This window comes from Prionailurus bengalensis, chromosome B2 (assembly GCF_016509475.1).
Source record: "Prionailurus bengalensis isolate Pbe53 chromosome B2, Fcat_Pben_1.1_paternal_pri, whole genome shotgun sequence".
Classification (NCBI taxonomy): Eukaryota; Metazoa; Chordata; class Mammalia; order Carnivora; family Felidae; genus Prionailurus; species Prionailurus bengalensis.
In genome coordinates this window covers 96,398,659-96,420,106 of record NC_057349.1, presented here as the reverse complement: position 1 = coordinate 96,420,106, position 21,448 = coordinate 96,398,659, and the positions used below count along the sequence as shown (strand labels likewise).

Sequence of the window (21,448 nt, the reverse complement as noted above, 5' to 3'; positions counted from 1 at the left end):
TTGAATTGTGTATCTAAGGTCCCTGGGAGGGAGGAATGTTGCCCTCTACTGGGACTCTAACTTAATTTTTTTATTCAGGCAAGTTAGCCAAAAATGTTTCTACTGATGGCAGTGTTTCTAACATGCTTAGTAGAAACTGCAATATTTTTATTAATGATCCTGAACAGTGAGAGCTATAGAGGGGATTTCCAGTTCTGATACACTTTGGCCTTCTGCCTGTGTAGGAATGTGGGGGAGTCCAATGACTTCTATTTGTTATTGGTATTCATGCAATTCACCCAGAAAATTTCCCTTGTACTTACTCTCTACACTGGGTGTTAATTACGGCAGATCTCTCTCTAGAACGTGGGTACTTTTGCTGCATGGCATGTGAGTTTCTGGTGATCTCTGCACAGAATCTTACTTTATTTTTTTTATTAAAGAGAGAGAGAGTGTATGAACAGGGGAGAGGAGCAGAGGGAGGGAGAACGAGAGATGGAGAGAGAGAATCTTAAGCACCTGAGCCAAACTCAAGAGTTGGATGCTCAACCGAGCCACCCAGGTGCCCCCAAAATCCTATCTTAAATGTATTAGTGGGATCACTTGTAAAGCAAAGACCCTTTTTCTAAAATCACTCCTAATGTATTTATGATTTTTTTAATGATTGCCATTAGAAACTCAAATTCCTCTATATTGGTTAAACCTCATGGTAATTTCATGATCCATAGGACTTCCAAAATTATTTTGGTGTAATTGAATTTAATGGTGAATAAGTTGCTAAAATCTAATTTACAGCCTACAGGAATTAGCAAATAAGGCAGTTTGAATTTATTAGGGCCGTGCTTTTCAGTGGTGTGCAGTTGTAAATAAATCCACCTTGTAGAGAAACAGAACTCACGTACATGGATTTGTATGTAAATGTACAGACACAGAAACAAAGCAAAACTTTCCCAAATTTACTTACTATGTGCAGTGCACTCTGATATTTTCTATTCTATTTTCTTTTTTTTCCCTCCTCCCTTCCTTTTTTTTTTTTTCTTCTGCCTTTCCTCAATCTTTCTCCCTTCTTATGCTGGTCATGACCCACCAAAAGAACTTCATCATTGGGGCACCTGGGTGGCGCAGTCTGTTAAGCGTCCGACTTCAGCCAGGTCACGATCTCGCGGTCCGGGAGTTCGAGCCCCGCGTCGGGCTCTGGGCTGATGGCTCAGAGCCTGGAGCCTGTTTCCGATTCTGTGTCTCCCTCTCTCTCTGCCCCTCGCCCGTTCATGCTCTGTCTCTCTCTGTCCCAAAAATAAACGTTGAAAAAAAAAATTAAAAAAAAAAAAAGAACTTCATCATTGAACTAATGGGTCATGACCCACAGTTCCAATTCCACTCCAGTGTTGGAGTGAACACTTTCCTCTCCATCCCTTCCTTTCTCCAAGTTTATGATGTGTGTGTGTGGCTTCCTCCCTGCCTCCCTCCCTTCAGAATCCTTTGCTCTCTGTCTGATAGCAGAGCAAAATTGCTGTAAAGAGCTTCAAACCCCACCTTCAGCTCTGATGTCCTGTGCTCCTCCCCCGCCCCCAGTCTTTAGGACAAACAGACCTCTAAGAAGAGCCTTCCATGAATGACTAACCCTGATGCATTATAGGAAAGTCCTCCTTTTGTTTACTGCTTGAGAGTAATCATTACAACTATTTTAATAAAAAGCCCACTGTGTTACCTCTGCTCTGGTTTGGGAATATCACTGCTTAATAATAATTATATTCTAACAGTGAATATTTATTAAGCACTTACTGTGATTCAGACAGGGCTCAGTGCTTTCTGTACATTATCTCATTAAGTCTTCATAACTACCCTGTGAGACATACCATTATTTATCCCTGAGGTACTAGAAGCTGAGGCATGAAAAATTATTTGATTTGGCCAAGGTCACAGAGGACAGCGCAAGCCGAGATCTTATCCACGCTTTTATATCTCTCTACAGACATGTTATTCATAAAGCTAGTGGCCTATCTGAACAGCTCCTTTTTTGAAAGCACATATTTGAGAACGGTTCTTCAGGTTCTTTTTTTTTTTTTTGTAAATTTTTTTTTTAACGTTTATTTATTTTTGAGACAGAGAGCATGAATGGGGGAGGGGCAGAGAGAGAGGGAGACACAGAACCGGAAGCAGGCTCCAGGCTCTGAGCCATCAGCCCAGAGCCCGATGCGGGGCTCAAACTCATGGACCGCGAGATCGTGACCTGAGCTGAAGTCGGACGCTTAACCGACTGAGCCACCCAGGTGCCCCTCTGTCTTCAGGTTCTTACAGAGTCGAGTAGCTTTTCTTTTGCATTGTTGTTATCAACAGAGGCAGGCAAAAAATGAATCTTAGTTACTGTAATGTGAGTCAGATTATTCCATTATCTACAAGAGAAGATCCATATATTTAAATGAAATATAACTTGTCGGTGGCTTAGAAGGATCAAAGTTTTATATGTTTATGTGGCCTCATTGCTCTCTTTTCACCTTAGACCTACCTACCTATTGCCCACATGCCATTGCAAATCTAGCCTCTTGAGATTGTCTCTTTTCCCTACCCTTTTCAGGCTACAAGAGAAAAACACATCATGTACTGTTTTGTGCTGGCATTAGTTATTTGAAGTCCTACAAATGACATTGAATCTGCCTGGGTGAGACAAACTGAGAGCAGACACGGTCTTCCAGGCCTCTGCTACTCAGAGAGGACCAACAGTACCTGGGAGCGTGTTAGAAAGGCAGGCCCAGGGGAGCCTGGCTGGCTTGGTCAGAAGAGCACCCAACTCTTGATCTCGGGATCATGAGTTCGAGCCCCACACTGGATGTAGAGATTACTAAAACAATAAATAAACTTAAAAAAAAAAAAAATTAGAGGAAATGCAGGTTCAGGGACCAGAATCTGCATTGTAACAAGGTCCCGGGTGATTCACATGTATATTAGAGTTTCTGAAGCCCTGGCCTAGGCCACCCTACACCAACCATATTTTTCCCTGGGTGTGAAGCATTCAAAGGATGGACTTTGTTCTTCTCAGTTCCGCAGTTGCTGGGGGCACACATCTGTCAGTAACAGCAAACACTTTGTGCTTCGGCCCTGCGTGTTCCTGTGACACCTACCAGTGTTCACCAGTTAGCTCTTCTGCTCGATTAAACCCTCAAAAATGTATTCCAGTAAGTTTGGGGGTCAAGTTTAACATTTGTCAAAAACAAGTTAAGTTGGGAATGAACTACAATGAATGGCACAATATATAAAGCCTACCCATTTGATACCTTCTGACATATGTGTATGCCAGTGAGGCTATCACCATGATCAAGATAATAAACAGGAATCATCCAATACCTTAAAGTTTCCATGTGCCACTTTGCATCTTTCCTTCACCCCCAGGTGACCACTAATCTGCTTTCTGTCATCATTGATAGGTAAGTTTGTGTTCCGGAACACATGATTCTGAATGGAATCATACAGCATGGCCTCTTTTGTTTAGCTTCTTTTTTTTTTTTTTTAAACTGTTTTCTTTTTTAAAAAAAATATTTATTTTGAGAGAGAGACAGCGAGAGAGCACACATGCGTGCACACACACACTGCAAACGAGTGAGGCAGGGGCAGAGAGAGAGGGGAGAGAGAATCCCAAGCAGGCTCTGCACCGTCAGTATAAAGCCCTATGTGGGGCTCAAGTTCACAAACCATGAGACCGTGACCTGAGCCAAAATCAAGAATCAGATAGTTAACCGACTGAGCTACCCAGGCTCCCCTGCTTGGCTTCTTTTAGCATAATTATTTTGAGATTCCTCATGAGTAGTAGTACATGTATGAGTTCTGTTGCTGAGTAGTATTCCATCCTATGAATATAGCACAGTTTGTTTATCTGTATACTTGTTGATAAAATTTTGGGTTTCCAGCTTTGGACTCTTTACAAATAGGGCTGCCGTGAACATTTGCGTACAAATCTCTGTGTGATTAACTGCTTTCTTTTTCCTTGGTAAATAAATATCTAGGAATGAAATACCCAAGTCGTATGGGCCATGTATATTTATCTTTTTAAGAAACTACCAATTGTTATGCCATATCATACCCCCCACCAGCAGTATGGGAGGGCTTCAGTTCCTTTACATTTTCCAGCGCTTGGTATTGTCTTTTTGTTTGTACCCATTATGGTAGGAGTGATGAGGTATCTCCGAGTGGGTTTTAACTTGCCTGCTACTAATAAGCATTTTTTTGCACGCTTATTTGCTATTTACATATGTTGTTCGAAGTGGCTATTGAAATCATTAATTGAGTTGTATGTCATTATTGAGTGAGAGTTCTTTATGTATTCTGGATTAAGCTCCTTTATCAGATAGATGGCTTGCCAATACTTCTTCCAATGTGAGCCGTTTTTCTTTCTTTTAATATTGTCTTTTAAGGAGCAAAAGTTTTTGTGGTTTTGATGAAGTCCAGTTTGTCAGTTTTCTTCTCTTACGGATTGTGCTTGTGGTGTCATGTCCAAGAAATATTTGCCTAAACCAAGTTCATAAAGGATTTCTCTTATGTCTTCTTCTAGAAGTGTTAGAATTTTAAATTAGGTTTTACATTTACACCCACAATCCACTTTAAATTAATTTTTTTACATGGTGCGTGTAGGCTGGAAGTTTTTGTTTGTTTTGGCATATCTATGTCCAGCTGTTCAGCATCATTAGCTGAAAGATTGTCCTTCCTCTCCTGAATCTCCTTTGGGCCTGTGTTGAAAATCACTTGTCCACATATATGTAAATAAGCCTCTTGGCCTGTCCAGGGCCTGGCAGCAGGGGAGACCACTGGTGAAAGCAGCAAGCACTCTGGGTTCTCAGATGGCCAGGGTGACGGCTGTCTGGCAGTGGAGGTTGGACTCAGGCTTTGGGGTCTTTAAAGGGTATCTGGAGCTTGCCCTGGGAGTCCTGCAACAGTGGACTTGACAAGTGTCCCTGCTATCCTTGGGCGAGTTGAGGAAATCATCCCTGAAAATCAATTTGGTAGGGTTTAATACTCTCACTGTCCTTTGCTGAGCAAGGCTGGATAGTACATGGCAAGTACCCTTGTAGATACATAGGAGAGGCATTAATTCATTATGTACAGTGGCTGCCTTAAGACATCGGGGCTTACTGGTCTCCTGCAATCTGCTTGAGAAGGGCCGCTGGACCAACGGGAGACGGTGACTTAGAAACCTGGGTGAGCCCATCACGTCATGGGATCCATAGTCGCACAGGCCCTGGGACAGTTCTGGGCCAGCCCTTTTCCGGTCTGAGATAAGATGTCATTCCAGGCGGTGGTAGAGTTGCAGCAGACCCCAGTTCTCCTGCGCGTACGTACCACTGTGCACCTCGGGAGCCATCTGGAGTGGAGACACCTGTTCTCCTAGAGGCTGTGGACTGGAAGACATGCCGCTGCCTTCTGGAGCTGCTGTGGGCAGGAGTCCTTATGCCTGCCTGGGAGCAGACGGAGGCCCGGGTCAGTGAGGTGACCTCAGGGGCTTCTCTAGTCCTTGTGGCGTCTCCCGCCCCCAGCAGCACTGTTGCCCCTCAGGCCCTGTGTGCAGGAAGTGTAGCACCGGAGTCCTGCAGGAAGCTGACGCCTTCCAGGTCCAGGCCGAGCCTCTCTTCGGAAGCAGGAAGAGCGAGCTCTTTTGGCACAGGGGTGCAGGTTTGTGTTAGCTGTGCGTTCCCGGACCAGCAGAGTGAATAGGGGCGAGGGCGGTGCTTTCTCGAGTGCTTCCAAGATTGACCTTGGCACCTCCGTGTGACCGAGACCTGCGTTTCATGTAGTAAACCGGAACACCCTAACACAGTGTTTGTTTTCCAGGCGCTCCTAGCAGGCATGCGGAACCGGGAGAACTGCTCGCCCTGCCAGGGCAACGGAGAGCAGGCCAGCAGGGGCAAGAACCTGGGCTCCGCGTGGCCCGGCGAGGAGGAGCCCTGCGGCGAGGTGACCACCCCCTCTTACAAGAAGCCTCTGTATGGCATCTCGCACAAGATCATGGAGAAGAAGAACCCTCCCGCCGGGGACATGCTCAACACGTACGAGCTCTTCGAGAAGGCAAACTCCAGCAACAGCCCCTCGCCGCTGCGGCTCCTGAACGAGCCGCAGAAGCGGGACTGTGGCAGCGCCGCAGCGGCCACCGACAGTGACCCTAACATCTACTTTCTGATCCAGAAGATGTTCTACATGCTCAACACGCTGTCCTCCAACATGTCCCAGCTGCACAGCAAGGTGGACCTGCTCTCCCTGGAGGTGAGCCGCATCAAGAAGCAGGTGAGCCCCACCGAGATGGTGGCCAAGTTCCAGCCGCCCCCGGAGTACCAGCTCACGGCAGCCGAGCTCAAGCAGATCGTGGACCAGAGCCTGTCGGGCGGTGACCTGGCCTGCCGCCTGCTGGTGCAGCTCTTCCCCGAGCTGTTCAGCGACGTGGACTTCTCCCGCGGCTGCAGTGCCTGCGGCTTCGCGGCCAAGCGGAAGCTGGAGTCGCTGCACCTGCAGCTCATCCGCAACTACGTGGAGGTCTACTACCCCTCGGTGAAGGACACGGCCGTGTGGCAGGCCGAGTGTCTGCCCCAGCTGAACGACTTCTTCAGCCGCTTTTGGGCGCAGCGGGAGATGGAGGACAGCCAGCCCGGTGGCCAGGTCCCCGGCTTCTTTGAGGCCGAGCAGGTGGATGCCGGCCACTTCCTGGACAACAAGGACCAGGAGGAGGCCCTGTCCCTGGACCGGAGCAGCACCATCGCCTCCGACCACGTGGTGGACACGCAGGACCTCACCGAGTTCCTGGACGAAGCATCGTCCCCCGGCGAGTTCGCCGTCTTCCTTCTCCACCGGCTCTTCCCCGAGCTCTTCGACCACCGGAAGCTGGGCGAGCAGTACAGCTGCTACGGGGACGGCGGCAAGCAGGAGCTGGACCCGCAGAGGCTGCAGATCATCCGCAACTACACGGAGATCTACTTCCCCGACATGCAGGAGGAGGAGGCCTGGCTGCAGCAGTGCGCCCAGCGCCTCAACGACGAGCTCGAGGGCCTGGCGCTGGACGGGGGCAGCGAGGGCGAGCCCGCGCGGGACGACTGCTACGACTCCTCCAGCCTGCCGGACGACATCTCCGTGGTCAAGGTGGAAGACAGCTTCGAGGGCGAGCGGCCCGGCCGGCGCTCCAAGAAGATCTGGCTGGTGCCCATCGACTTCGACAAGCTGGAGATCCCACAGCCCGACTTCGAGGTGCCGGGCGCCGACTGCCTGCTCAGCAAGGAGCAGCTGCGCAGCATCTACGAGAGCAGCCTGTCCATCGGCAACTTCGCCTCGCGCCTGCTGGTGCACCTCTTCCCCGAGCTCTTCACGCACGAGAACCTGCGCAAGCAGTACAACTGCAGCGGCTCGCTGGGCAAGAAGCAGCTGGACCCGTCGCGCATCAAGCTCATCCGCCACTACGTGCAGCTGCTCTACCCGCGCGCCAAGAACGACCGCGTGTGGACGCTGGAGTTCGTGGGCAAGCTGGACGAGCGCTGCCGGCGCCGGGACACGGAGCAGCGGCGCTCCTACCAGCAGCAGCGCAAGGTGCACGTGCCGGGCCCCGAGTGCAGGGACCTGGCGAGCTATGCAATCAACCCCGAGAGGTTCCGAGAGGAGTTTGAGGGGCCCCCGCTGCCGCCCGAGAGAAGCAGCAAGGACTTCTGCAAGATCCCCCTGGACGAGCTGGTGGTCCCCTCGCCCGACTTCCCGGTGCCTTCACCGTACCTGCTGTCGGACAAGGAGGTGCGTGAGATCGTGCAGCAGAGCCTCTCCGTGGGCAACTTCGCCGCCCGGCTCCTGGTCAGGCTCTTTCCGGAACTCTTCACCGCCGAGAACCTCCGGCTGCAGTACAACCACTCCGGCGCCTGCAACAAGAAGCAGCTGGATCCGACGCGGCTGCGGCTCATCCGGCATTACGTGGAGGCCGTCTACCCGGTGGAGAAGATGGAGGAGGTGTGGCACTACGAGTGTATCCCCAGCATCGACGAGCGGTGCCGCCGCCCCAACAGGAAAAAGTGCGACATCCTGAAGAAAGCCAAGAAAGTGGAGAAGTGACGGGCGCCCCGGGGACTGAGCGTTCTTTTGGAGCAGTGAATGGTATCCACAGACACGCACCTTATGTCAGTGGGGAGTGGCTTACTACATTTGCACACGTAAACACCACCCAACCACAGGAAAGAAGCCTTGCGTTCGGTCTCTCCAGCTCACGACTTTTGTCCTGTGCCCCAGTGGTGCCGCAGGAGTTGGGGAGAGCTGAGCCGTGAGAGTAGAGAGGCCTCAGGAGTGGTCCTCTCCTGGGCTGTGTCCCCCCACCCCCCTGCAATTTCAGATGCATATTCAGCAACTCTCTTGTTCCTCTGCCCACATTTTACATCTTCCATTTTTATCAAAAAAATTTTTTAATTAAAAAGAAACCCTTTTTAAAAAAAAAATCATTGGGCTCTTTGGGAGCCATTTTACTTAGAAAAAATATCTTTTAAATATTTGAGATGAAGTACTGTAAGATGACTTCAGTTGCTGGGATTTTTTTTTTTTAAGATGGTTTCAGATTTATGAAATTTTTACAAGTGCCATGTTCATGCATGATGGCCAATAATAGCTTCAGGTGGCACAGAGACCAATTTTCCTGACCTTGTCTTTTACATCTGATTTTAGAAGGATCAAGATGCCCCCTGGATGGCAGTAGAAGGGATGGAATAGTGTGATGTCCTTTCCCACCATGGTCGCGTTCTCCCTTCCACTGTGGTGCTGAGGAAGGGGCCTCACGCGGCCTGGCCTGTTTGTAGTTGCCATGTGGGTAGAATGTCGTGCTCACTCTCTGTAGACGAGAACACTGGATGATGATGATGATGATGATGATGATGATGATATGAATGTAGATAGACGTGGAAACACGTACACAATGTCATTTGAGCTGTGTCCTTCCACTGCCCCCTTCCCTCTCTACACAAGGATGCTGTTTGGAGGGGCAGACACATTTCCTTGGAAAACAGTCTGTGTGGGTGTTTAGCTTCTTGTTTGATTTAAGGATGGGCCCCTTTGGGCTCACCAAAGCTGTTTACTTTCCGTGTATGTATCTGTGTGACACCCAGGTTCTGGGAGCTGTTTGGTGGTCTCACCACACCTCAGTGTTAGCCCCTCCGGTCGGTAGCACATCCTTGTTCCTCAGGGCAAGCCCAGGCCTCGGGCCCTCTTGGGGATATTTGGCATTGGAAGGTCACAGGTCATTCAAATGGGGCTCCCCTGTCCCTTGCCAGAGTCCACTCAGTTGTCCCCTCGGACCCCCTAGGAGCTCTGCCGCCCTACACCTGGTCAGTCACTTGGCCTCGGAGTAAGACATCTCCTCTCCTCACTGGTTGGGAAGGCCAGACTGCTCCGGGCCGGTGGCATACTCTCCAGGACTACCAATCGGGAAATTCCCCAGCACGTAAAGTCCTGAAAAACAATACCTTTACCTACCTGACTTTGGGGTCCCAATCCCTACGAGGGAAAGGAGACAGTGTAACCCAAGCTGAATACATCCTACCAGAAACTCGGAAAATGAACTGAATCACACAGGGTAGTCATAAAACCCTTGTGGGATGTTGCTGATTGAATAGCCTAGTGGCTTAATGTTTTGCTACCTTAAAATGCAGAAGTGATCGAAACAATCTGTGAATTTTCTTTATACAACCGCTAAGGACTTCAGTTCCGGTGGCTATTTGATGGAATTTTGCCTACACCCAGAGGGCTTTTTTTTTTTTTTTTTTTAATGACAAGATTTTGAGCAATGTAAAGTTGCTGATCTAACTTTAGTAAATTCGCTTTTAAATGTCACTTACAGATTATTTCTGTTGAAACTGCAGCCCTAAATTATTGCAATTTAGAAATGCACAGGGACTTAAGGACTCTCTCACCTACACCCACACCCACCCACACGTGCACATACATTTTCTTCCTACGAAACAACTTAAGTGGGATGAAGGGGGCCTATAGGAATAACAAGCTCAGCCTCTTTGTGCCTGGAAAGAAGGGACTAGAGCATCCAGGAAACTCACTTTTTCCTCCTCACTTGGGCCTTTCTCTATGCCTTAGTCTCTCCAACACACACGTGCGCGTGTGCGCGTGCACGCGCCCTACCCAAAGATGGCGGTGGCGCTCTCGCCCGCCAGCCCTGTTGGTTGGAGAGTGCCATGGAATTTGTTCTGGTCTCTAGGATGTGTCCAAGAGGATTCCAAGCCATGCGAAAATTGCCCTGCTTTCTAGAGGGTGGACTCTGACCCTGCAACTTCAGAAGCACAATCATTTATTAATAACGCAAAGTCCTATCTACCCACGTTAGAGAAATCAACAGGTTCTAGGAATGAAATGTGTTTCTTCACAGCCTAGAGCATGTTCAGTTTTTGGAAGCTGTTATTTTGGTGGTTTCCTTAATACCTTTCCTGCGTAGGGCTTCTCCCCACTCCACCCCACCCCTGCCCCAAATCTTAGAGTCCCTTTTAGAGAAGAGAGGTGGACGCACTCTGGGAAGTTGTTTCCTGTCCCTCTGGACTGTCTCACCAGGGAACACCTGCAGGTGTCTGTCTGTATGGTGTCCTCAGTTCTCCAGCCATACAGGTGGGCTCCAAGGCTCCAGGGCAGTTTTTTACACGAAGCAATAGAAGTACAAAATACTTAACTTTTTTCAAAATTTAATGTTTTCCATAAAATGTGTTGGTAAACCCCGTCCCCCTCCCCATCTAAATTCATGGGTTTTTACTTGTTTGTTTTGGGGTTATTTTTTTCTTCGTATCTGGAGAACTAAAGAATTAGCACAGACACATTCTGATGGTAAGTAAAATAGCCAGTCACAGTAGGTGGTAGTGTCCCTCGTTTTCTCTGTTAGTAAGTTTTAAAAGAATGTATGAAGGTAGTCATGAATGTACTAAGTGTTCTAATCCTGCTTCAGTTCACTTTGGCTGTGTCTACATGACAACAAATGTTTGACAGGGAATAAAGTTGTCTAGTGTCATGGGCAAAAGTGTGCCCCTCCCCCTTCAGCGTTGGCCCCAAATCTTCCTTTCTCCTTAAGTTTGGGTGGAGGGGGTGCCGCATCAGCAGCAATCATCAACCAACCAATGGGATCTACTTAGTGGTGAAAGGATTAGCTGTTTCAATGGTAAGAGTCACTGGCCTGACCACACACCGCAGCATGGCCACTTGCGTTCCTACAGAGATGGCCTCAGTTTCCACCCCTTTCCTCCTCCCCCCCCCCCAATGTTTGCTTCTTGTCTGATTGGGATGGGGTCCTGAGACCCCCGGTGAGAAGTCACTGCGACCTCTCACCCTGCCTGGCTGTGTGGAGAGCGGCGTGCGGTGGACGTGGGGGCCAAGGGGCTGTTCCTGCCGTTTGGAAATACTTGCCTCGTGTAGATCCAGCCTTAATGTTTTTCTGACATCCTAGTGATAGCAGACCCTGCACAAAGTGGATATCAGAGTTAATACTGTGAGGAGACAAAATAATGGGAATAGTTTTACCAAAGATAATGAAATACCACATAATGTCTGCATTTTACCATTGATTTGAGTGCATCCTTAGAAAACTGAATGTAACAAAAACCCAGGACATTTTTGGAAATTGTATGCTCTCTAGCAACTGTGTGTGAATTTTTATACAAGCACTGTTTTATGAGTTATATAAAATGTTATAAAACTAGAAAAAAATATGGTGTTTGCAACATCTTGCTTTCTTAGGGCACAGGTCTGCCAGAACCTGTGTCGGTTGGTTTGTTGGTTTGTCTTCCCCCCTCCCAGGGGAGGGCGTGACCGCTCAGGGGGGATCCCAGCCTCTGGGGCTGCCACACTGCCTGTAGGGCTGCAGCCCACAGAAGATTGCAGTTGGCCACCACTGAATGAGAGGTCGCCAAATAAGTCCTAGCCCTTTTCTACACAAACCACTTCCTGGCCACATAGTGGGAGGTACATTTGACCTTTTCATACCTTTCCTGGTCAGGTGCCAGACCAGCCCTGCTGCCAAGGTAGCAGAGCTTCACGGCACTTTTTTTTTTTTTTTTGGATCAAATGGGATTTAGTTCCTCAAAACTAATATGATTACCTGATAACAAAAGGAAGGATGCGTGTTTCCTCTCACCTCTTCTGTTTGGCTAATGACAAATTACTAACTTTAATATTCATAGTAAAAATAGTATCTCAAGCTGTCAGAGAAACGTTTCTGGCCCAGGGGTCACAAAGATACAAAGGAATTTGTGGCTTGTGATTGGAACACTTTTCCTACAGCCGCTGTGTGCTCAGTTGTGAATCCTGACGTGTGTGTGTGTGTGTGTGTGTGTGTGTGTGTGTAAGCCTCCTCAGCAGGCTAGGGTGGGTCAGGGGCTGGAGTAGCAAGTTTAAGCAAGACATGAAGGAAGACTAAATTCTTTCATTCTGGCTGTAGGTATGTTCGTTTTCTACCAAAAAGAAAAAGTCACAGAATTTCAATATATGGGAGCTTACGTACCAAATCTAGTTCTCAGAGGTAAGAACTGCACACTAAATTATTACGATCACTGGGATGGTGAGGTGCAATCGACGCTCAGGGAGCTTCTAAATGAGTTACCGCCCCCCACCCCCCTCCGGCCAGTGGTGGGAAAGGAATGAACATTCACTGCCTAGTCGCTGTAATGGCACCAAACGTTCACTGAGTATAAGCCACGTGCCAGGCACACCAAGAACTGTACCTTATGATCCTCTCGAAAACCCTGTAAGGTAAGTCCCATAATTGTGCCTGTTAAGAAAGGTATGGCCCTGAATGGTGTACGTACTATCTCATTTGATTCTCACAAAAACTCAGTGTCTTGGGCACTGTTATTATCTGTTTTGTGGTAAGGAAGCAGAAAGAAGTATGTTTCTTGCCCAAGTTCACACAGCTGGCAGATGGCGGTGTCAGGGTTTAAACCCGTATGTCCATTCCTACGATACCACACCATCCTGGGTACTAAAGCATCCCTGGGTCACAACACACAAAGATTCAGATCCAAAAACAAATGCAAGTCAGTGGTGTCCTTTATCATCCACATCCTCTAAGCCCCAATTTGATCTTAGATATGGGTGTGCTGGTTTTAGAATTGCCATGTGTGAAATCACTGGCAATTGTGGAGACCCCTGTTCTGGTAATAGGGAGCAAATTTGGGGAGAATTTGTGAAAGTAATTGCCGAGGGTCAGGTTCTCTAGGGACGGAGCCTGAGGGCATCCCTGAGAGATTGGTTGTGGGTGTGCCCTCAGGAGAAGGGGTGGGGGGGGGGTGGTGGGCAGGGAAGGCCAGGAGCAAGAGTGTAGTCTCCACTGCAGTCCAGTTTCATCCCCATACAGGGAAGACCTAGAATATGGGTTATTTGGCGTAATTAGACCCAGCTGAGGCAGAGGGGCTGGCTGGTTATTGTCAGAGGTGTTTCCCAGGGAAAAGGGTAGCTTGCCCAGTAGGATGGCCAAGGGCCCGCTCCAGAAGGGCTGCCATGAGCGGTTAGCTGGCCCTCAGCGGCTAGGGGTTGGATGCACTGGCAAGGGATCTGGGTAATATTCTATCAGCATCAGGTAGGGTCAGAACCAGCAGAGGGCATGTCAAACCAGATCAGTGGGCTCCATCCCCAGGGATTCTGCCGCAGCAGGTCTGGATGGTGCCCAAGCATTTGCATTTCTAATAAGTTCCCAGGTGATGCTGGTCCTGCTGGTCCACGGCACACCCAGAACTGCGCTAGTGACCTCACAAAACATGCTGTGAATATCAAGGAAACCGAAGGCTTAGCACTTTCCTGATCATTAGAAATAGATCTGAGCTGAAATAAGTGGTTTCCTGTTGCAATAAAACTGCTTCTTAACTAGCGATAAACTAAATCTTAGCTTTTAGGTCAGTGGGAAGAAGCAGGTTCACGAATACATCAAGGCTTAGGGGCAGTGGCCAAACGTGATGGCTTTTGCCAGAGCGCTTTTGCAGGAGGAAGCCTGTTCATTGATTTTAAGGAGTAAGAATTGATTTGTTCTAAATACAGTTTGTAGTCCTCATGGTGAACTGTATCCTTGACAGATGTTGAGACATTAATGCCACAGCCCGGTCCTTCCAGAAGCTCCTACAGTGTGATGACTGTGTAGTCAAAAGTGACAGTGGGCTTTTAAATTACACGGAGTTGATGTTTTTGTAAGAGCTCCCATTTTTCTGAGCCCTGTAATAGGTGAGGAACATGCTAGGGATTTGACATGTCATTCAGTCCTCACAGAAACCCTGTGGGGTAGATGTTTCCATACCCCATTTTACAGATGGGGATGCTTCCAGAGGTCAAGGTCATGAAGCTGGCAGAGCTGGGGGGTGCCAGTGATGACCAGTATGACTCCAGTATCTGACTCCAAAGTCTGTGTTCCTAATTTCTGCACTGCCGCTAGTGTGGCTGAGTGCAGTAAATTTCCCCATCTTTCTTTTTTTTTTTTTTTTTTTTTTAAATTTTTTTCAACGTTTATTTTTTTGGGACAGAGAGAGACAGAGCATGAACGGGGGAGGGGCAGAGAGAGAGGGAGACACAGAATCGGAAACAGGCTCCAGGCTCTGAGCCATCAGCCCAGAGCCTGACGCGGGGCTCGAACTCACAGACCGTGAGATCGTGACCTGGCTGAAGTCGGACGCTTTAACCGACTGCGCCACCCAGGCGCCCCTCCCCATCTTTCTGCCTAGGGGTCTCCTACCGTTGAATTCGGGGTTTTGCTGACTGTCCACAGTTTCTGGATCTGCCTGAGTGCGTGTTTGACTCAGAAAACCTGTCAATGCAGGAAACAGAACAAGGGATGCGGTAAGAACCATGTCTGCTTCTAAAGGAAGTTCATTCCTTCTGCAAAAATATTTGTAATGTCTGTTATCTCCTAGGCACTGTTCCATGACTCTGACAAGTCTCAAACTCACTAGTTGGTAGCTAAGAGGCCTTGGAGAGAGAAGACTCTGATAGTAAACGCAAAACCTAACATCTCTTGCCTGAAACGGACTTTCAAGATGCACGGTGGGTATAAGCAGACTGGGAAGCTTGGCTCCCTGGCTCGGTGTAGACAGCTGAGGCCAATGCAGATGGAACAAGGCTGGAGTCTGGCCCGAGGCACCTGCAGGCCCAGTTTCCTGACTCTCCTGCTTCTCACAGACTGAAACATTGCTAAGATGCTGTGAATGCTGGCTGCAGGACCGGACGGCCTTGGTCTTCCTGGTGTTCAGTCCTTGCTATTTTCTGACACAAGGTGTTCAACTGAAGTCTCCTCCTGGGTTTGGACAAGCAGAAGTCTCAGCACAGACACAGTTCAGGCATGATGGGGCATACACTTCGGTATATGTAAGACCCCTGGTGATGGGTGCCTTCTTTTCGGGTTCATACTGCTTGTGTTGCTTGAACGCAGAGCTGACTTCGTTTTAGCCTCACCTTTTGTGTATCTGTCTCAGAATCAAGGGTTAAGGGATCTCCCCTACAATCCTAAAGAAAATTCTACACATGGCATGGGGAAGGAAGTTTCTGGTAGTAACCCCTCTGAGTGGGGCGCTGGAAGTGGGCGTTACCAGTCCAGGCCTCTCAACAGAAATTGCCCATTTTAGACACTTGCTGTTCTACCCTGACTGCAGTTCTTGGGGCTTCACTTATCTGCCTTGGGGAAGGTCTCACCAGCTTTAAGAATAAAGTCCCAGGATAGAAAGCCCATTGGGAAGAATTGCCGTCTCTACACATCAAGAATCAAGAAGTGCATCGTGAGTGATCCATGTCAAGACCATGCAAAAATCACACTTTGACCAGTCTGCTTTTGATATACCTGGTCTGTTAAATAATGAACAACTTAGGCAAACAAGCAGGTCTTTGGGAGGAACAGGAAAGCGGCAGTCTCAGAAAGCTGCATCCAATTTCAGAGCCCTCAGATGAGGCAGCAGTGGCTACCAAAGGCAGAAGCAGCAGGCTGGGGGGGGGGGGGGGGGGGGGGCTTTCCTGTGCAGGAAAAGAGAACTTATGAGGAATGCGTGTTAAAAATAACTCTTTACTCCTACATTAGTCGGGCAAAAGTTAGAAAGCTGGATCATGCCGGGGCTGGATGAGGCTACGTCTGCAGGCACTTTCACGTGTTGCTGGTGGGAGGCAGCCTTGCTCAGCTGTTCTGGCGAGTAAGCAGCACTGTTATTTGCGGTGAGGGGAGCTGGGGAGAGTCTGGGAGAAGGGGCAGGCAAAATGTGGTGGATGCGCTTTGGTATCACGTGGCAGTGAGAAGCCACAGATTGATGCGCCATGGATGGAGCTTCAAAACCACGGAGTAGAAAAAGATACAAAATGAAAAGAACTGCACATTTTACAAGAAAGCATGCAAACAAAATGATACACATTAAACACATCAGCTTGTTTGGCTAAAGTATGAGAGGAGGACAGGGAAATAAACTAGAACGAGAGAGGAGCAAAAAGAAATGTGAAAGAATAGCTTGGGGGGTGGGTACCAGTGCTAGGGCATTTCCCAATGGAAAAACTTCCGGGCATGTGCCTGCGCCCACCCCCTGAGGTGCTGGTAAATGTTTAACAAATGACTCTCCAAGGGAAACATCAATTCTGTTTCGGGGTGACTGCTGATCTCCAAGGTGAGTACACTGCCGTGGCTGCTTGCCGGCTTGCTGTGGGACCTGCCGAGGTTTTGGAGATGCATACTGCGCTCACTGCGGCTGCTCCGTGCAGTGTGCAATTTCCTTCACTACTCCCTTGAGAGTGTCAGTAAGCTGAGAACCTGACCGTAGCTTTTTGAAAGCCCAAATACATAGGAGCAAGATAAGGCAGAACTTCAGTAGAGTGTGAATCTACTTGCCTGTACCCTGCATCCTTTAGATGGTTCACGGAACATCACCACCACCCAACTGACATCTCCCTTTTTAGCTTCTTAGAAAACGCTAGTTATGTTCCCATCTCCTCAATTATCATTGACCAAATAAACTGTGACTTAAGGAAGGAGTATCCCCCAAATGTCTACTTTTCTCTCCAAAATGCTAAAAAGATAATGAAACGATTGCCTGGCCATCTATGTAATTTTCCGGGAAAGACCGTGAATGCTGTCTGGCAGAGAAATGCAATTAGCATCATATTTCCTAAAGGAGTGCCATTTCTTTGAAAGAATTAACCATCACTACTGGTATAAGCGCTAGATCAGCCTCCACCAAAATAGTCATAACTTAAAAAAAAAAAAAAATTCTTCCTTGTCATCCCATGAGAGCAGGTGTCTTGAGCTCATCTCTCCCGACAGTTGGGGTCAGACAACTCTGTTGTGAGGGTGTCCTACACACTGTGGGGGTTTAGAGGCATCACTGGTCTCTATCCACTCGATGCCCTTATCGCCCCCTCCCCAACATCTCTAGACAGTGCCAAATGTCCCCGGGGGTGGGGGTGGGGGAGATACCCTGGTCGAGAACCATTGCAGTGGAAACATACACATCTTTAATCCTTTCATCATAGTCTTTTAAAATTTTCTTTAATTTTCACTGAGGAGGCCTTGCCAGGGTAGCACTATAAAGCAACCGTCATTTGGGGTCAAGTATGGAGTGAACTTGCAAGAGTTCTACAAATCTTTACAAACTGCTTTTGTTTCTGCGATTTCATAGATATGTTTGAAGTCCCTTGTACTGCAGACAGCGGCGAGAGATCAGCTTTTGCCACGTGTTGTCACGAAACCAACATTCTCCCATCAGGTTTTTTTTTTTTTCTTTTCTTAGTTTGATTTTTTAAAACAGAGACCGTCTGGAGTGAACCAAACACTGCAAGCAGCTGGGTGAGATGGTAATTACCCACAGGGCTTCTAAAAGCCTCGCTAGTGAGTGGCTCTTCCCACTGTGTAGCTTGCAGCAACTCCTCTTACCTCATACAACGCATCTTGACTTTCTCCCTCATTCGAACACAGGACAAGGTAAGGCAGTTAGTATCCTGATCCTTATTTGACCAATGAGGAGGCTGAAGCTCTGAGAGACTAAGGTCAACCTACGACCAAGGTAACCCAACTTGCTGATGATAAGGCTGAGCCTAAAAACCAGGACCCCTGACACATCACAAGATCATGCCGCCTTGCACCATACTAATTAGGCTTTCTATATCTAGAACTTTCCCAAGAGAAGTCTGGAGAAGAGAGGGAGAGGGAGACAGGGACAGAGAGAGGTAAAGGAAATGGGAAAAACTATGGACATTTATCTCTTAAATTACAATTCATAACTCATGTTGAAATTGAACATGTTTTTACTAATAAGTCAGCAAAGTCCAGTTAACAAGTGGTAAGATAGGAAAATTCCCTATTACACTGGACAGTATGTAATATTTCTTCCTGAGAGCTTACTTGAGCTTTCAAATAAAAATCAATTTTCCTGAGTCTTCAGAAATCCAAGGTGGTAAAGACTTCCAGACTCATGGGCCCAAACATCCCACTGTTTTGGGCCACAGAGGTGTCTCTTCACTGTCAGTTAGCCTGAATTCCTAAGAATTCCTGGAGGGCAAATAAAAAGACCCAGACACAGCCAGTCTCTTTTACATGACACAGTCTAATAAAGTCTCTAAGTGAGCTGACCTTCTGGTGCCAGGAAACTGTTCCTGGAAGACTACAAACTAGTATTTCTGCAGATGCCCTTTTCTTAGATCATGTGTATGACGTATGTGTCCCTTGTAGTTTTTAAACATTTTAAAAATGTTTATTTTAGAGAGGGGGGCAGAGGGAGAGAGGGAGTGGGGCAGGCTCCACTCATGACCCTGGGATCACGACCTGAGCTGAAATCAAGAGTCGGACACTCAACCAACTGAGCCACCAAGGGGCCCCTGTGTCCCTTCTAATAATGTTTTTTTTTTTTTTTTTTTTTTAAGGCTTGGCCCCTTTTATGACACCTTCTTGAGAACTAGATTCTCTGATTCTTTGTTCTCTTCATTGGTAAAATCTGTTTCAGCTGAAACCTACTACTAAAAACAACTTTCATCTGAAAATCAAACCCTCGGCTTACTGGGGCAGGGGGGAAGGGTCATCACATATTCTTCTGTCAAAGGTCAGATAGTAAATACTTTAAGTTTCGTGGGCTACATAAGGTCTCTGTGATATATTCCTTCCTTCTTTTCTTTTAACAGTGCTTTAAAAATGTAAAAACCATTCCTGAGTGCCATAAAAAGACCTCTGGCTGCCCCTGACCTAAACAATTAATTTTAGATGGGCCCTAACTAGCCCCTTTAGAATGAGTTAGAACAACTTATCCATACTTCTGAAGGCAAACCTCTGAAGGGAATGAAAGCTCACACGTTGGTAATTCAGAAGGGCTGGTGGTGAAAGGGGGGTCCCCCAGTGTTCTCCCTCGAGGATATGAAGGGTGACCTTGACATTACTTGATTTTGCCTTAAGAAGCCTGCACCCAGGGAAGCTGGCCAAAAGGGCTAAAATGGAAATGAAAGCACAAACAACAAGGCCCGTTTATTTTACATGGACTCCCGACGTATTTAATGTGGGAACAGCAGGCTAGTCATTAAAACCCTCTCTGGGCTTAATTCATTCAGCACACATCTCATTCATGCTCATGAGGCTAAAACGAGGTCAAAATGAGCACAAATCAAGCCCTGGAGAGGAATCCAGGCCATGGGAAGTGTCTCCAAGCTATGGATCCCAATTTCCACAAAACAGCTCAGCAGTTTCCACTAAGGGCAAGAGAACTTTAATAAAAATGCCCTCTTTTTAAGCTGGCCCTTTCCCCCATCACTCGAAAGTAGCTTTATTGATAGAAAGCAATTCATTTATTTAGACATACTCTTTTTAGGCAACTTTAACTTTTTCCACCGGCGTAACACCACTCTGTACTTCTCGCTTTCAGTTTTCTCTCCCAACACTTTTTTCAGGAGAACCCTCATCACTGTCTCTGTTTCTGCTTCTTTATCCTCTCCAATTAGAAGATCCAATGTATCTCCCACTTTCACCTGAAAATTAAAAGAAAACTCAGCCTTTACTGCATTTTGGGAAACACAGGCCAATGCAAATGTCCTTTTATTTTTTATTTTTTTAGTAGTCTCTACACCCAATGTGTGGCTTGAACTCAGGACCCTGGGATCAAGAGTCGAAAGCTCCCCCAACCAGGCACCCCACAAACATCCTTGGTTTGAGTTTCACCAGGTGACCACTCCCTAGAGGGGCAGGTGAGGAAAGGCAGTGATTCCTCTGAGGCTTTCCCTCATCCATAGTGCCTCCGGGTGAAAGGGCCTCACTCACAGGATGCCCCAGACACACGTGCCCGATCCTGTCCACGTCCTTCCTTCAGACTTGGATGGCTTCCTATGGGCAGCCCGGGTGGTGTGGCTCAAATACCTCTACTAGACGACTGAAGGAAACACATGGAGGCATTTGTTTTGGTAACATTGACAAGAAACAAAGAGAGTGGGGCACAATCTTAGAGAATATGTGCATAGTAATTACTACCAGCACTGAGACAACCATTTCCAGTGTAACTTTTCACTGATTTCAACCCAGATGAGCTACATAATTGAGGACGGGGCAGTTTGTTGAAAATTAGTCACTGTGGAACAGTCAGCGTATCCCTTAGAGAAATGGTAAAGAAAAGGCCTAACACTGATTAGCCCTAGTGACGCCACATCATCGAGAAGATAGGACTCAATTCACCAAGACAGAATGCCACAGAAAAGAGGGTAGGGTTGGATGCAGACTCGGTAGGTTAAAAAGGCTGAGGTCAAACCCATTCTTGCCCAGATGGGAGCCTTGGGTTGAGTACTTCAGGGCCACGTCCTAGGGCAGTCCTATCAGTGTTGCTGGGGACAGCCTATGGTGGATACCTGGTCCTGGCAGCCCAGGATTCCAGGGGATCTGCCCAGTGACTCAGGAAGGAGCTAAAGTGACCCAGGTGCCAGATGCTGCTTCTACTGTAACATAAGCCAGGGATGACTGGGGCCATCTCCGACCTCTCACCACTGCTTCCAAGGAGGCAGGAAGCAACCCCATGTGTGGGCCATGGACTCTAAGTGGGTACGCACGGCCATTTATTTATTTAGAGCCAGGTGAGCTGGAGAACACATGGCTGTTTAAAAGCTGACTGGAGGTTTTCTATTTAAGAAGTATGGTGCCACTTTTACTTTATTTTCAGTTAATGCTCTCTGAGGCAGCAGTCATAACATCAGGCTGTCAAACATGTGTACCTCACCAGGGCAAGCTCATGTTTGTTCTCCCACCCATTCAAGGGCCCAATATTCAGTCCAAAACATGGGAACACACACCTGTTAGCCACAATGCCATACTGGTCAACCCAGACAGCTTAGAGCAGCTAGATGGGAACTCACACAGGAGCTGATGATAAACCTTAACATTCTCCTCTCTGGGCTGGGAAGCAGAAGGGCTCACACCACAAGTAGGCATGAAGACTGCTTCTCCCCTGGGCTTGAAGGTTGGGCTGACACAGGCATCATCTAGGGGATCTGTCCTCCTGTAGTTCTTATGCGTTTA

At 47.8% G+C, this 21,448-nt stretch overlaps 2 protein-coding genes across 7 annotated transcripts in view; one reads left to right on the top strand and one right to left on the bottom strand.

Moving 5' to 3' along the window:
- The window catches only part of BEND3 (BEN domain containing 3), a 36,102-nt gene extending 24,430 nt beyond the window's left edge, over positions 1-11,672 (top strand). The window contains exon 4 of the mRNA XM_043592039.1: positions 5,797-11,672. Within this exon, the coding sequence (XP_043447974.1) occupies positions 5,797-8,043 (2,247 nt within the window). The 3' untranslated portion in view covers positions 8,044-11,672. The remainder of the gene's footprint in view (positions 1-5,796) is intronic.
- The window catches only part of MTRES1 (mitochondrial transcription rescue factor 1), a 24,900-nt gene continuing 14,093 nt past the window's right edge, over positions 10,642-21,448 (bottom strand). For 4 of the 6 annotated variants that reach the window (XM_043592043.1, XM_043592044.1, XM_043592045.1 and 1 more), the window contains exons 4-5: positions 19,752-19,917; positions 10,642-11,422 (exon numbers count right to left, since the gene is read on the bottom strand). In XM_043592043.1, the coding sequence (XP_043447978.1) occupies positions 11,388-11,422; positions 19,752-19,917 (201 nt within the window). In that variant the 3' untranslated portion in view covers positions 10,642-11,387. Of the gene's footprint in view, positions 11,423-19,419; positions 19,918-21,448 lie in introns of those variants that run through there. The other 2 variants (XM_043592041.1, XM_043592047.1) reach the window with 2 other exon arrangements.